This window comes from Myotis myotis, unplaced genomic scaffold (genome assembly GCF_014108235.1).
Source record: "Myotis myotis isolate mMyoMyo1 unplaced genomic scaffold, mMyoMyo1.p scaffold_m19_p_6, whole genome shotgun sequence".
Lineage (NCBI taxonomy): Eukaryota > Metazoa > Chordata > Mammalia > Chiroptera > Vespertilionidae > Myotis > Myotis myotis.
In genome coordinates this window covers 65,630,707-65,643,731 of record NW_023416368.1, presented here as the reverse complement: position 1 = coordinate 65,643,731, position 13,025 = coordinate 65,630,707, and the positions used below count along the sequence as shown (strand labels likewise).

The following is a 13,025-nucleotide window of genomic DNA, read 5'->3' as shown; positions in this document are numbered from 1 at the left end:
CCTATGGAAATGTATACCTTCTGCAGCTCCCAGCTCCCTTATTCTATGGAAATGTATACATTCTGCTGCTTCCAGCCCCCTTATTCTATGGAAATGTATACCTTCTGCTGCTCCCAGCTCCCTTATTCTATGGAAATGTATACCTTCTGCTGCTCCCAGCTTTGCAGCCCTGTGGTTTTCCCAAGGACCCCGTAATCCCTAAAATTTCCTAAACCTGCCTATTTTACCCCTAAAAACTCCTTTCAAAACTATGAACAAAATCAAAAGGTAACCTATGGATAGGAGAAAATATTTGCAAATACTATATTTGATAAGGGGTTAATATCCAAAAGATAAAAGAAATTCATTTATCTTAATAGTAAAAATAAATAAATAAATAATCAATCCAATGAATGGGCAAATAACCTTAAGACATTTTTCCAGCTGCTACATGAATAGGTGCTCAATATCACTAATTATCAGGGCAATGCAAATCAAAACCATAATTCGATATCACCTCTCAGCTTTTAGGATGACTAGTATTAAAAAATGCAAGAGATGACAAATGCTAGAGAGGATATGGAAAAAAAGGAACCATTGTATATTGTTCATAGGGATGTAAACTGGTACAGACACTATGAAAAACAGTATGGAGGTTTCTCAAGAAATTAAAAATAGAATTACCGCATGACCCAGCAATCCTGCCTCTGGCTATATGTCCAAAGGAAATAAAACCATTATCTCAAAGAGATGTCTGTACTCTCATCTTTATTGCAGCATTATTCATAATAGTGAACCTATTTTGTTATAAGCTAGTTCGTATATAAACAACCTAAGTGTCTGTCAATGCATGAATGGACCACAAAAATATAGTATGTACGTGCCACAAAATATTATTCAGCCTCAATATGGATGAATCTGGAGGGCATTATGCTAAGTGAAATAAGCCAGACAGAGAAAGACAAATGCTGCGTAGTATCACTTACCTGTGGAATCTTGAAAAAGAAGAAATCAAACTCGTAGAAATAGAGTGGGAAAGTGGTTGCCAAGGGCTGGAAAATGGGAGAAATAGGGAGGTTGGCACAGGGGTACCAACTTTCAGTTATAAGATGAATAAAGTCTGAGTGTCTGCTGTATAAAACATGGTGACTATAGTTGATAACACTGCTGTGTAATTAAAATTTGCTAACGGTGGAAATTAAATGTTCTCACAAGCAAAGAAAATAGGGTAAATATGTGAGGTGGTGGGTGTGTTAGTTAAATGGAAGGAGGTAATCCTTGCACAATGTATGCACATAGTAAATAACACATTGTACAGTTTAAATAGCTTACTGTTTTACTTATCAATTATACTTCAATAAAACTGAAAAATAGAATTTAAAAAATGAAGCCTTCTCACTAGCTACATCCCAACTCTTCACCAAGGTAACCTCTACTTGACTAATTTCAGATATTATCCTCTGGTAACTCTGTCCCTTCCTGAGCTCCAAGATATATTGTGCATAATAGATTTTTCTTTGCCTCATCCTATTATCTTATTCATGTGACCGTTTTAAATCTGATCGCTTTCTCACATTGTCTTAATCGTTTGTTTACTTGAATGAAATCTGGGAACTTCCTGAGGAAAGCTTCCATTATGTCCATCATTTTATTCACTATATTAAGTACATTATTTAGAATATAGTAATCCTTAATAGTTTGTTGAATTAATGAATTGAAATAAATAAATATTTTCCAATAAATATTTCTGGTATGGGATTGCTATCTTTTGGGATAAAATTAATTAAAATTCATATAATCAAAACCCCTAAAAACCAAAATAGACAATTTTACTTATATACTAGTATCCTATGTAATAAAAGCCTAATATGCAAATTGTCCCCTTGGGCAGTCATTCCACTGGGAGTTCGACCACTTGCTATGACGTGTGTAGATCACCAGGGGGCGACACAGAACATGGTGGGCGATGGCGACACAGCACTGGCAGCGGGCAGCAGTGGAGGCACTGCCAGCCCTGATGGGCCCAAAGAGAGCGGGACTGCTGCTGGATGGTGGAGCAGGTGAGCGGGCATGGCCAGGCCAAGGCAGGTGCGAGCAAGGGCCCAATCACCCTGCCAATCACCCTGCAGATGGCAACCAGCAGTGGCAGTGGGGGGGTGGGGGCCGCCTCCTGGCTCCAGGCGCTGAGGGAGCCAGACAGGGGGGCCCGGCCCTGCTTGATCACCCTGCAGGCAGAATGGTGGCGCCGGTGTGGGGGCAGCACAAGGCCAAGGCAGGGTGCCAGGAAGGGTTGCAGGGCTACGAGGCTGGGGTGTGAGCTGGGGCTGCAAGGCTGGGGGCATGAGTGGGTGCCCAATTCCCACAGGCCACCCTGAGAGACCCCCCCACCTGTGCACAAATTCGTGCACCAGTCCTCTAGAGTGTATATATATATATATATATATGTATATATATATATATATATATATATGTTTTGATTCATGTAATTGATCTTACTGAGTCAGTGATTTAAATTTTTGTTGCACAAAAAAGAATATTACCTCAATCTGAATAACTATTTATAGTGATACTAGAGGCCCAGTGCACAACATTCGTGCACTGGGGGGTTGGGGAGCCCTGAGCCTGGCCTGCATCCTCTCACAGTCCAGGACCCCTCACTCCTTATGGCCCGCCTGCAGTGGAGGTGGGAGAGGCTCCCGCCACTGCCACTGCGCTTGCCAGCTGTGAGCCCGGCTTTCTGGCTGAGCAGCACTCCCCCTGTCGGAGTGCACTGACCACCAGGGGACAGCTCCTGCGTTGAGCATCTGCCCCCTGGTGGTCAGTGCACATCATAGCAACTGGTCGTTCCGCCGTTTGGTTGACTGCGTATTAGCCTTTTATTATATAGGATTATTCTTTATCTTAATAAAGCACTAAAATTCCCCAGAATGAACATTTCTATTTATAGCCCAGACTGGTTAAAACTCTCATGCTTTCTCTCCTATTTTTAAAATGTCTCTTTCTTAGCCAATAGGGTTTCAATTGGGGAACCTGGGTTCCTTCTGTAGGAACTGCTAACTGTGTACCTTCTGCGGACGTTAGCAGGGGCTCTTCTCTTGTAATGCAGGGTTGCATCCAAGCCCTTCAGACGGCCTACATTCTCACAGTTCCAGAGGGTCAATAGGAAGGGAAGTGATGATGTCACTTTGGTGAGGCTCCATCACTAGGAACTGTTGCACACTCATGTATAATCCAACTTTGATAATGAAATCAGCCAGAATTTTCTCTCCCAGTTATTTCAAAATTATCATTCCCAGACCCACACAATGACATTCCTTTATGCAAAGCTTTTTCATCATAGAACACAAATTAAAACTGTGCAGAATGGGTAAGCATGTATAAAATCCTCAAACATTTTAAAGCATGTTTAAAATAAAAACTATTGTTTCCTATATTGAAACAAAGATTGAGTAAAACAGGAATTGAAATTTTACATACAATATTTATTACTAGCTTTAATGCTACAAATTATATTTAAACACACACAAAACACAACAACTGTAACAAAAGCCAATCAAACAAACAAATGATAAGGTGGATAATATTTTAATTGCTTCTTGTTTTAAATGGAATTTACACCTTGCTTCAGAAACAATACTTATATTTTAGATAATTACCAAAATTGAACAGCAGAGGGCAGAAAGTAGCAAACTGTTTCTTGATACACACTGTTCTATTTAACAGTACTCCTGGCTTTGAAATTTTCAAAATAGATTTTATTAATGACCAATTTCAGATCTATTCTTGAAACAAAAATTTCCTAAACATTCAAAATAAATTACAGCATTTAACATTTATTTTCATGACCATTTAGTTCAGTCAATTTAAATTTATTACATTTATATTCACAGTATTCTATGTTTGAAAAATATAAGCTGTATAAATATAATAGTGAATTTGAAAAGGTTATGTGAATTATAATAGTAAAATAATTATTCTGTGTTGCAGGAAATATACCTAGATATATTGTGAAAAGTACATACAAAACTACCTTGTGAAAGAAACATTAGTAGAATAGTAGTTGAATTACAAGAAATGCCTTCTAAAATTTTTATTTATGTTTTATATATAAATTATAATTGGTCAGTAAACAGTAATGTTTACCCTGATTTCTTACACATTATTTACCAGAAAAATGCTCTATGATTCAGCAAACTCTTATTTTATACTATTTGTTTCTATAGAATGTAATTCAGGCAATTTTGAGTTCATTGTTGCCCTATACTTTGAAATAGTTTTTGAAATGTCTTTTTAAAAAATTAATTTACATTGAACTACACTTTAAACATTACTGTTTCTCCATATCTAAGCTCCTATCTCTTTTGCTCTCTCACTTCTTTCATTCCAAGGTACTTTGTATAAAATCAAAGGTTGTCTTGTAAAAAAATTAAATGGAAACAGGAAATATCTGAAAAAGTATTTTATGCCTTACATCTCAATTATGGATTGAGTAGATAAGATTTGTTCAATTATTCTTTCAAATTGGATAAATATTGTCTCTCTTACTACTTTTCTTCTTACTTAATTTTAAAAGACTAAATGCACTTTAATTCATAGAATTCATTTCATATACAGTGAAGTGTTTATTAACAGACTAAAATAATTTATTGGGGATAATACTGTGAGGTATTTTTTTTTTACTTGTAGGCTCTACGCTTAGTAATAAATTATAAATATGTGCACTTCCTGCTTGAGGAATACATATCAAAAAACAAAAACAGGGAAAACCATTTTCAAAATGGGAAAATTGAGGCGCAGGGTGTTTAAGCGGCAAGTATTCAATAATACAGTCAACACAAGGCTGAAGGAATGATAGTCACCTGATGATTGCACTGGAAGGCAGTATGATAGACTGACTTTCTTCACATTCTGAAATATTAGCAAGTTATCCCTTTATTATTGTGCGCTCTGATTTCCTGCCTCCTGGAAACAGTCCCTTGTACTCAATCTTCTTTTATTTCTTTGTTTAAACCACAAAAGCCATTTACTTTCGTGACAAATTTCTGGGACAGCAGAGGGAATTTCCAGAGCAGGTTCCCAGCATGGGTTTAGCAAGCAATTTCACATGAAGTGCTCACATTCCACACGGGGAAGACCAGCCTGCAGTCCTCCTCACTAACTCCTATCCCACAAATGTTTAATCCCTACCCTCATCTTTTTTCCCCAGTGGTCTGGAGCTCGTGGGTTCTGAATGATAACAGCTTGCTTTCTGTGGGCAGTGATGTTTTCAAACTGACAGCCAAAATGCGCTGGCGCATTCGGTTTCTGTGTGTCTGGGAAAGGGTCTGCCGCTCAGAGCCCTTTCTAGACATGCTTCAGCTTCTGATTTCTTTTTCTCAGGAGCCTTTCCTTCTTGAAACGAAGGGAAAGTCTGTTTTCAATCCGTATGTAAAAAAGGGCTTCCATGGAACCAAGCCTACACGTGTCTCCTACAGGTGAGAGTCTTCCGTGAAGGCTGTTGAGAGCTCCCCTCACCCAGCTGGCTCGGCACGTTGGCATCACAGCCCAGTGGAACACAGGCTAAAAGACTGGATTTCCATGCACAGTGATTTCAAAGGTTCAAGCTCTACACGTAGAATGTGGGGTTTTTCTCTGGATCATGGCTATGTCATCTTTAGCTAAAGTTCACAATTTTGGAACACTTCTTCAAGGGGTCTTTTGTTTGCTTATTTGCGTTTTGGCTCCATCAGGTGAGGTGAATAGCAGCGTTTCGATATCCCTAAGTGGGTTTCACAGGTTCTTGAAATTAAGGTTCTTGAAATTAAAAGTCAAACATCACTTTTTAACACAAAACAGCTGGGCCTGGTGACAGACCGCTTCACTGCCAACAACAATTAGCAGTTCGGCTTCTTCTGCACAGCAGCCGGAAATCAGCTTTGCTGCATTTGGTCCGGGCTGGAGCATCTCCGCGGCAGCTACACAGGCGACACAAAGGTAGCGCCAGGCTGGGCGCTGTCCTCGGTGCTGAAAGGCAGGAGCGAGCGGTGGGCGCGACCGCTCGCGAGACCCGAGGTCTCGCCAAGGGAAACCCGCGGCCGGGCTCCGAGCCGCGCTTTCTCAGCGCCGCGCACGCGACGCGGCCCGGGCCGTGCAGGGTGCGGGTTTCGGGGCGGGGGAGGGGTGGGCGCGCGCGCCAGCAGCCTGCTGCGAGCCGCGCACGCGCGTCCGGGACTGCCTGCCCCTCTCTGTGACTTGCGTGTGTGTATGTATGTGTGTGTCTGCTGTGTGTGTGTGTACGCGAGCGCGCGCGCGTGAGAGAGAGAGAGAGAGAGAGAGAGAGAGAGAGAGAGAGAGGAGGGAGAAGAGAGCGCGAGAGAGGGTGAGTGTGTGTGAGTGCATGGGAGGGTGCTGAATATTCCCAGCCCTGGGACCACAGCGGCAGCTCCGCTGAAAACTGCATCCAGCCAGTCCTCTGGACTTCAGGAGCTGGGACAGGGAGCAGGGCATCAGCAGCCACCAGCTGGACCTGGGAAATAGGAATTCTTCTGCCTCCACTTCAGGGTTGTAGCAGCTTGGTGCTAAATTGCTGTTCCCAGAATGCGGAGGATCTAATGTGCTGAGGAAAACGGCCACAGAAGGAAGAGGAGGAACAGGGGGAAAAGGGGGATATTTTGTGGATGCTCTACTTTTCTTGGAAATGCAAAAGATTATGCATATATCTGCCCTCCTTCCTCCTGTTCTATGGGGACTAATTTTTGGTGTCTCTTCTAACAGCATACAGATAGGTAGGTATCCTTTGTGCTCTGCTTTTGAATTGTGCATAATTTGGTAGTAATCTTTGTTCACAGTGAACAAATTAATTCATGTCATGTAGACTTATGTCATACCTTGACTGCATTCCAGATTTAAACTGCCTAGAATATACATGTTTTTTCTTAGGATGAAGCAAAGGGAAAAGACGATGCCTTGATACAATAGAGGGGAGGGGGGGGGGGAATCTCATTTCTGCCCTCCAGGTTTTATTAATTCTGCCTTAACATTTTCCCGTTTGCTCAGATTCTCTAGGGGTCTGAATGCAAAGCTCGTGATGAGGAGGAAAGGCAAATGTTTCTGGCCACCTTACCTTGCCCTCAGACTCTGTGCCTTGACTCCTTGGTTACTATTTGGATGTTTGAGCCCCAGCTACCAGAGCCCTCTCATGTGCTTATGCCGCTTATTAGCGTGAATAAGAGACTCCTGGGCTTAGGGCACCAGCGGGCTGCTCTCCTTTTCCTCCCGGGCACTGACACGATTCCCCTGCTTGGTGTTTGTTCTTTGCAGGGGGGCTCTTTCCCAGGGGCGCAGATCAAGAATACAGTGCATTTCGGGTAGGGATGGTTCAGTTTTCCACTTCGGAGTTCAGACTAACACCGCACATCGACAATTTGGAGGTAGCAAACAGCTTCGCAGTCACCAATGCTTGTAAGTAATGAATATTCATGCCTTTCAGGCGCCGCACGCGGAAAGCCAGCGAGTGTGAGTGCGGGGTGGTGTGTGCGTCTTTCAGTGTGTGGGTGTGAGTGACGGCACACGCGCGTGCGTGTGACAGCGGAGGGGGAGAAAGTGGCTGCACTCTCGGGGACCCCCGCTGGGGGGGGGGGGGTTGAGGAGGAAGCGAAAGGAATTGAAGAGTGTGCGCACTGGAGAGGTGGGGTGGGAGTTGGAGCCGGGGGGCTTCCTTAGGTTCAGGGGTTTCTAGCTTATACCGATGGCTCCTCCCGGCCCCTTCCTTCCCCACCTTGCGCGCCTGGTGGCACCCTGCCCCCAGAGAACACGTTGTTCCCCAGGGCGCGCCGTCGGGCTTTTGGGTAGATCCCACCGGGGATTGCCGGAGCCCAGGCAGCTGCAGCTTCGCCTGCGGCTCTGGTGAGGATCTGCGGCCCAGGGTTCACGCTACAGACGCCGTGAGCCCGGTGTGATCCGCCTCGGACAGGACTAGTTGTGAAATGGTTCCGGAGTTGGGCTCGGGTCTGTTACATAACGCCCCCCGGAGGGGCGCGGGGCGCTGCGCGGAGAGGCTGGCGCAAGCCCGGGGGCTCCCCAGCCCAGCACCGTGGAGCGGGAGCGTGCCCGTTTCTCGCCGCTCCGTTGGCCATTGAAGGGGCAATTCCGCCCGCGAGGCCGCGGCCAGCTCGCCGGCCGGGTGCGCTTTGTTCTCAGGTAGCCTGGCGCCGGCAAGGGCAGCGAGAGGAAGAGGACCTGAACGCAGTTAGATCCGGCTGAGTTTGAAAAGCTGGAGAAGTCTCTCTGATCAGCCATTTTAGTCTGTGCAGTTAGTTATCCATACTAGCCCTCTCACGCCGCGCGGTGCTGCGGACCACGCGATGAAGCTCTCTCAAGGCTACAAAGTGATGGAATCCAAGCCATTAGGTCTCCACAGGGTTCAATGGAATAATCCCGGAGCTCCAACCCCCGCGCCCGCGTGGGCTGTGCGGCGCGGCCACGGTACCTTCCTGCCCTTTTCCCAGCAGCTGCCATCATTTCCTGCCGAATGGGCTGGGCTGATTCTTCCCTGATTTGATGTTTGCAGTTTGTATTTCATAGTTCACAATTTGGAGGGGGCTTTGCAGATGGCGCACCTCCCATTTTGGCTACAGTGTGAAGGAGCTAGTGGAAAATTACCGCAGAAAAAAGCCCAACTGCTCTCTTGCCACTGTAGGCAAACAACTGGTGCCATCCCACTTCCTCATATTAAGTCTTAATCATATTAACGATGGGTTAGCTGGGTTATCATATCAGGAACATTATCAACTCATTTTGAAACCGCTGTCACCCGGATGATTAAAGATATGAAATTTTCTTTGACCATTAGAGCAAGATCATTATGATACTCCTATTAGCTAGATGCCTGTGATTAAATTGTTTATAAAGACCCTATTTAAGAAGGTTTCAATGCTACAAGTTTTCTTCAAATGTTGATACCAAGTGAGAAAAGAAACAGGGGGAGGGGGTGTGGGAAGGAGGGGTAAGGAAGGAGAAAGATAGAGACTCTTAAAGTGGATTTGCAGCTTCAAAAAAACCTAAAAATATAAGACTATCTTGGAAAATCTCTCTCTCTCTCTCTCTCTCTCTCTCTCTCTCTCTCATTCACTATATACATGATATATAGTTTAATTTTTGAAGATTTTTATACTTGACCTATTTACCTACCAGATTTGTATTCATTTGATTTGGTATTAAGTTCCCAGTGTTTTTTCCTGAATTATGACTGACATACAACTGTGCTAAGTACCTAACTGCATTTCATTATATACTAGTGTGAAAATGCTTTGAAAAGTAATGAACCTACTGGCAGTATGTAGTTTTTTAAAATGAGGTGAAAGTAATTGAAAACTCTACTCTTTGAAAATGGTCAATGATTGAGAAGTTCGCTCCTTGGTGAAAATAGTAAGAGGACCGACTGAGATATAATGGGTGTGGGTCCACTGAACAAAATGAAAATTCCTTGACTCGAACAAATGCCGGATCACTGTATTGGAGCTTTGTAAAGATGAAAGGTTATGGTTAGTTTAGGTTAGTTAACTAATTTAGGTCTTCAGTCTCAATATTTTTAAATAGATTTGTTTTTTTTTATAGAAATTTTATTGAAATAGAATGTGCAGACAGGAAATGTAAATGTATTGAACACATGTATAACTCAAAGAACTTCCACAGAATGATACATCCATATAATAAGGACACGGATTTCATTTACACACACACAATTTGTTTGACTACAGTCCTTGAGAAAAATAAATGAAAGTGACATCTTCATTTTGCACACATTTGTTTTGTTTTGCTCAGAAAATGAAGCTGAAATTAAAATGTACGTGTCTCCAGATCCACAAATTACTCCTCTATGGATTATTACTCTAGGACACTAAAACAAATGATGGGGAGGAACTGAATGCATTTTCAAGGTTCCCTCATGGGACTTCAGAATGGTGGCATTTGCAACATCCATGTCATAAGTATCTTACTGATTGCTGAAGAGAACTACTGAGGCACTATTATAGAAGAGAGCTCATTGGCTAGGATTTTCTGGAGTTGACATTGACTAGGCGAATCATTTAACATTTGCGTGGCTCAGTTTCTTTATTCTTTTAGGAATTTCAAAATCTGGAGATTGTAAAATGTTTGTATCTTTTTTTTGCATAAGGCTACAAAAAATGTAAAAATAGTTTAACTCTTTTCAGAGAAAAAGATGCTTATATAAAACTATAATTACAAAGTCAGCAATCAAGAAATGAATGGAAATCTCTAATATCAAATGTGTCCAGATGAGTCTTGATCATTTATATCCTGCTCAAGATTTTTCTCCAGTGTTTAGCTGTGTTTTCTTGCCTTTTTAGTCAGGGGAGTCCACGTTTCTGTGTGGAAGCAGCAGCATCAAATATGTTGACAGCTAAAACCAAAATGACTTCCTCTCATTTCTCCCAGAAATCGAAGGAAGTCTATTCTCAAACTCCATTATTAAATATATGTCATCAATAAGTGTTCAGAAAGGAGCTTGTTCTCCTAGTTAAACCGTACAAATTGCACAGGATTAAGTTTACATATTAAGAAAGTGGCGTTTCATACTTGAATGATTTCAAAGTACAAAAGACATTCGTTTGCTAATTTAATTTTATTTCTGAGATGGAGGAACTTATTTGGAATTGCTGAGGTTGACAACCACTTAAGGATCCAGCAAGAGCTACTGAGTGGGTGAAGGTTATGCAAATGAAATGAAGTCATTATATTCTGAAGTGGGTAAAATGACTGTGCATGGCACTGAACTCCCCCATCCTTCTCTTTCACAGTCACAGCGGGATAATGCAAGAACCTATTTGTTCCCATGGGTACCTGAGGAAATAAAGACAGATTCCAGTTTCTTTTTTCTCTCTCTCTCCTTTCCTGTCCCCCACTTCGCCCCCACCTGCCTCTCCTTCCCCCTTTCCTGTCATCCTCCTTCCTTCCTTCGTAGGTACAGATAATGGGTTTTCAGTCTTTTTCCCTGAAGGCTGTTCAAACAAAAACATTCATTATGAGAATATGCAAACCATAAAATTGGAGAAAAAAGAGACTAGCTTTTGAGCATGATTGTTCAACAGTTGAAACCACAGTGATGGGCCTCAAGAATTTCTTTCTCCCCACTCCCTCCCATTTTTATTGAATGCCCTCTAGTTGTCAGAGACTAAATGAATGTTTTTCTTATATTAATTCATTTTTTTTCAACCTTTCTCCTCCGTGTCCTTTTGAATAGTTTTCCAAGAGTTCCAGGCCTGTGCACTGGCCACTGTGGTCTTGTCTAAGAACTTTAGTATGAGGATGTGAAGATGGTCTAGTAGTTCTTACACAAAAACAGTTTATTGCAGTAATTCAGAATTGTCATGAAAACAATAACTTTGATATTGCATATGTATTTATACCACATAGTATATATTGTTAATAAAATCAACAGATTTTAGAAAAAAACCCTAAATACTATTGTATTCTAAAACAATTTAATAAATGTTAATGTTGTTGTCATTACTAAACCGTGTTTAAAATAAAACTGTCTATGCCGAAACCAGTTTGGCTCAGTGGACAGAGCGTCGGCCTGCGGACTGGAGGGTCCCGGGTTCGATTCCGGTCAGGGGCATGTGCCTGGGTTGCGGGCATATCCCCAGTGGGAGATGTGCAGGAGGCGGCTGATCGATGTTTCTCTCTCATCGATGTTTCTAACTCTCTATCTCTCTCCCTTCCTTTCTGTAAAAAATTAATAAAATATATATATTAAAAAAAATAAAACTGTCTAAATGTAAACATGATTGTTTGGTCCCATAGGCTTTTGGAATTTAAAATAAGTATTAGATTTCTTGCTCAAATCTTTCTATTTATTTCATGAGTAACTTTGACAGATAACTATTCATCTATTTAATAATAATTTAATAATGTTATACTTCAATTCCATAAAAACAAATCATAAAATATTACATTTTAAAGAAATAGATAAAAATCTACTTTTTCTCTAAGCCAGCAGATGGAGATGTTGGAGAAAATATTGTTCTTTCATAAAACTGTTGCGCACACTGAATACCTTTTGAAACGCTGCAAAAAAATTATTTAGGAAAACAATAAAAATATACGTAAATGGCAGCTACTTAAAAAAAAATCATTTAAAATGCTGTTTGAAAGATAATTCCTGATGCCTTTTAACAACAAAGTGCATTCAATTTTATTTTTAAAATGGATTATTTTAAATATTTTTGTAAACTTGAGCTATAAAGCCATTCAGAAATAGCACTGATTGTAAATCCTCTTGGAAGAGAGAGCATTCTAAAATAATATGATTTTAGCTCTTTAGCCTTGATTCTCCAGATAATCATTTAAAAGGTGTATTTCTTATCATTGGGTTTTGGTCATGAATCTCTGAGATTGTGTATCTGTGTTCATCTAATTAATTAATGTCTCTTAAGCCTTTATTACACTTTTTATCAGTGCAGCTTCGTGTGTGTTGTATACATACAAAAATGTAATATGTGCATATGTATACTTATTATAGAACGTACGTAGCTATAGATTGGCTGGGTTATCATGTTTTGCCATTTTTGTTGAGGTAATTACTAAAACCTGGAGTTACCGACTTAAAGATATGCAAAATTTGTTAAAAACCAGATTCAACTTGGATTCTTTTAAGCAATGATAAGCATTCATGATGTGAAGAAAACCATGAACACAAGTACCAGTACACAATACCTTACAACGCAGTGGTGTAAATATTCAATTAGAGGTTACAATTAGGTCATATTCAATTAGAGGTTACAAAGAAAGGAAGAACTCTTTGTATGGAAGAATAATTAATTTTCATTAGATTTTTTGGGTAAATGTTCATATTTCACTTACCACAAGAGAATTTTAAGAAAATAGTAGATTATACTAAACAGAAATCAAAGAATGGTGTTGGTTGAAATATTCTATTTTAGGAAAAGAGAAACTGAATAAAAATTACTGTATGAAACTAGAACCTTAATGTTAAGAATTTATTCCTATGCTATTCCTTTTTGAGGTATTGTAGGCTTTACCCT

The 13,025-nt window shown here is 41.0% G+C and overlaps 1 protein-coding gene across 4 annotated transcripts in view; it reads left to right on the top strand.

Annotated features, from left to right (window-relative positions):
* The first annotated feature begins 6,284 nt into the window (after positions 1-6,284).
* GRIA2 (glutamate ionotropic receptor AMPA type subunit 2) overlaps positions 6,285-13,025 on the top strand; it is a 118,503-nt gene continuing 111,762 nt past the window's right edge. For 2 of the 4 annotated variants that reach the window (XM_036315023.1, XM_036315024.1), the window contains exons 1-2: positions 6,285-6,743; positions 7,279-7,419. In XM_036315023.1, coding sequence (XP_036170916.1) covers positions 6,656-6,743; positions 7,279-7,419 — 229 coding nt within the window. In that variant the 5' untranslated portion in view covers positions 6,285-6,655. The remainder of the gene's footprint in view (positions 6,744-7,278; positions 7,420-13,025) is intronic. The other 2 variants (XM_036315022.1, XM_036315021.1) reach the window with 2 other exon arrangements.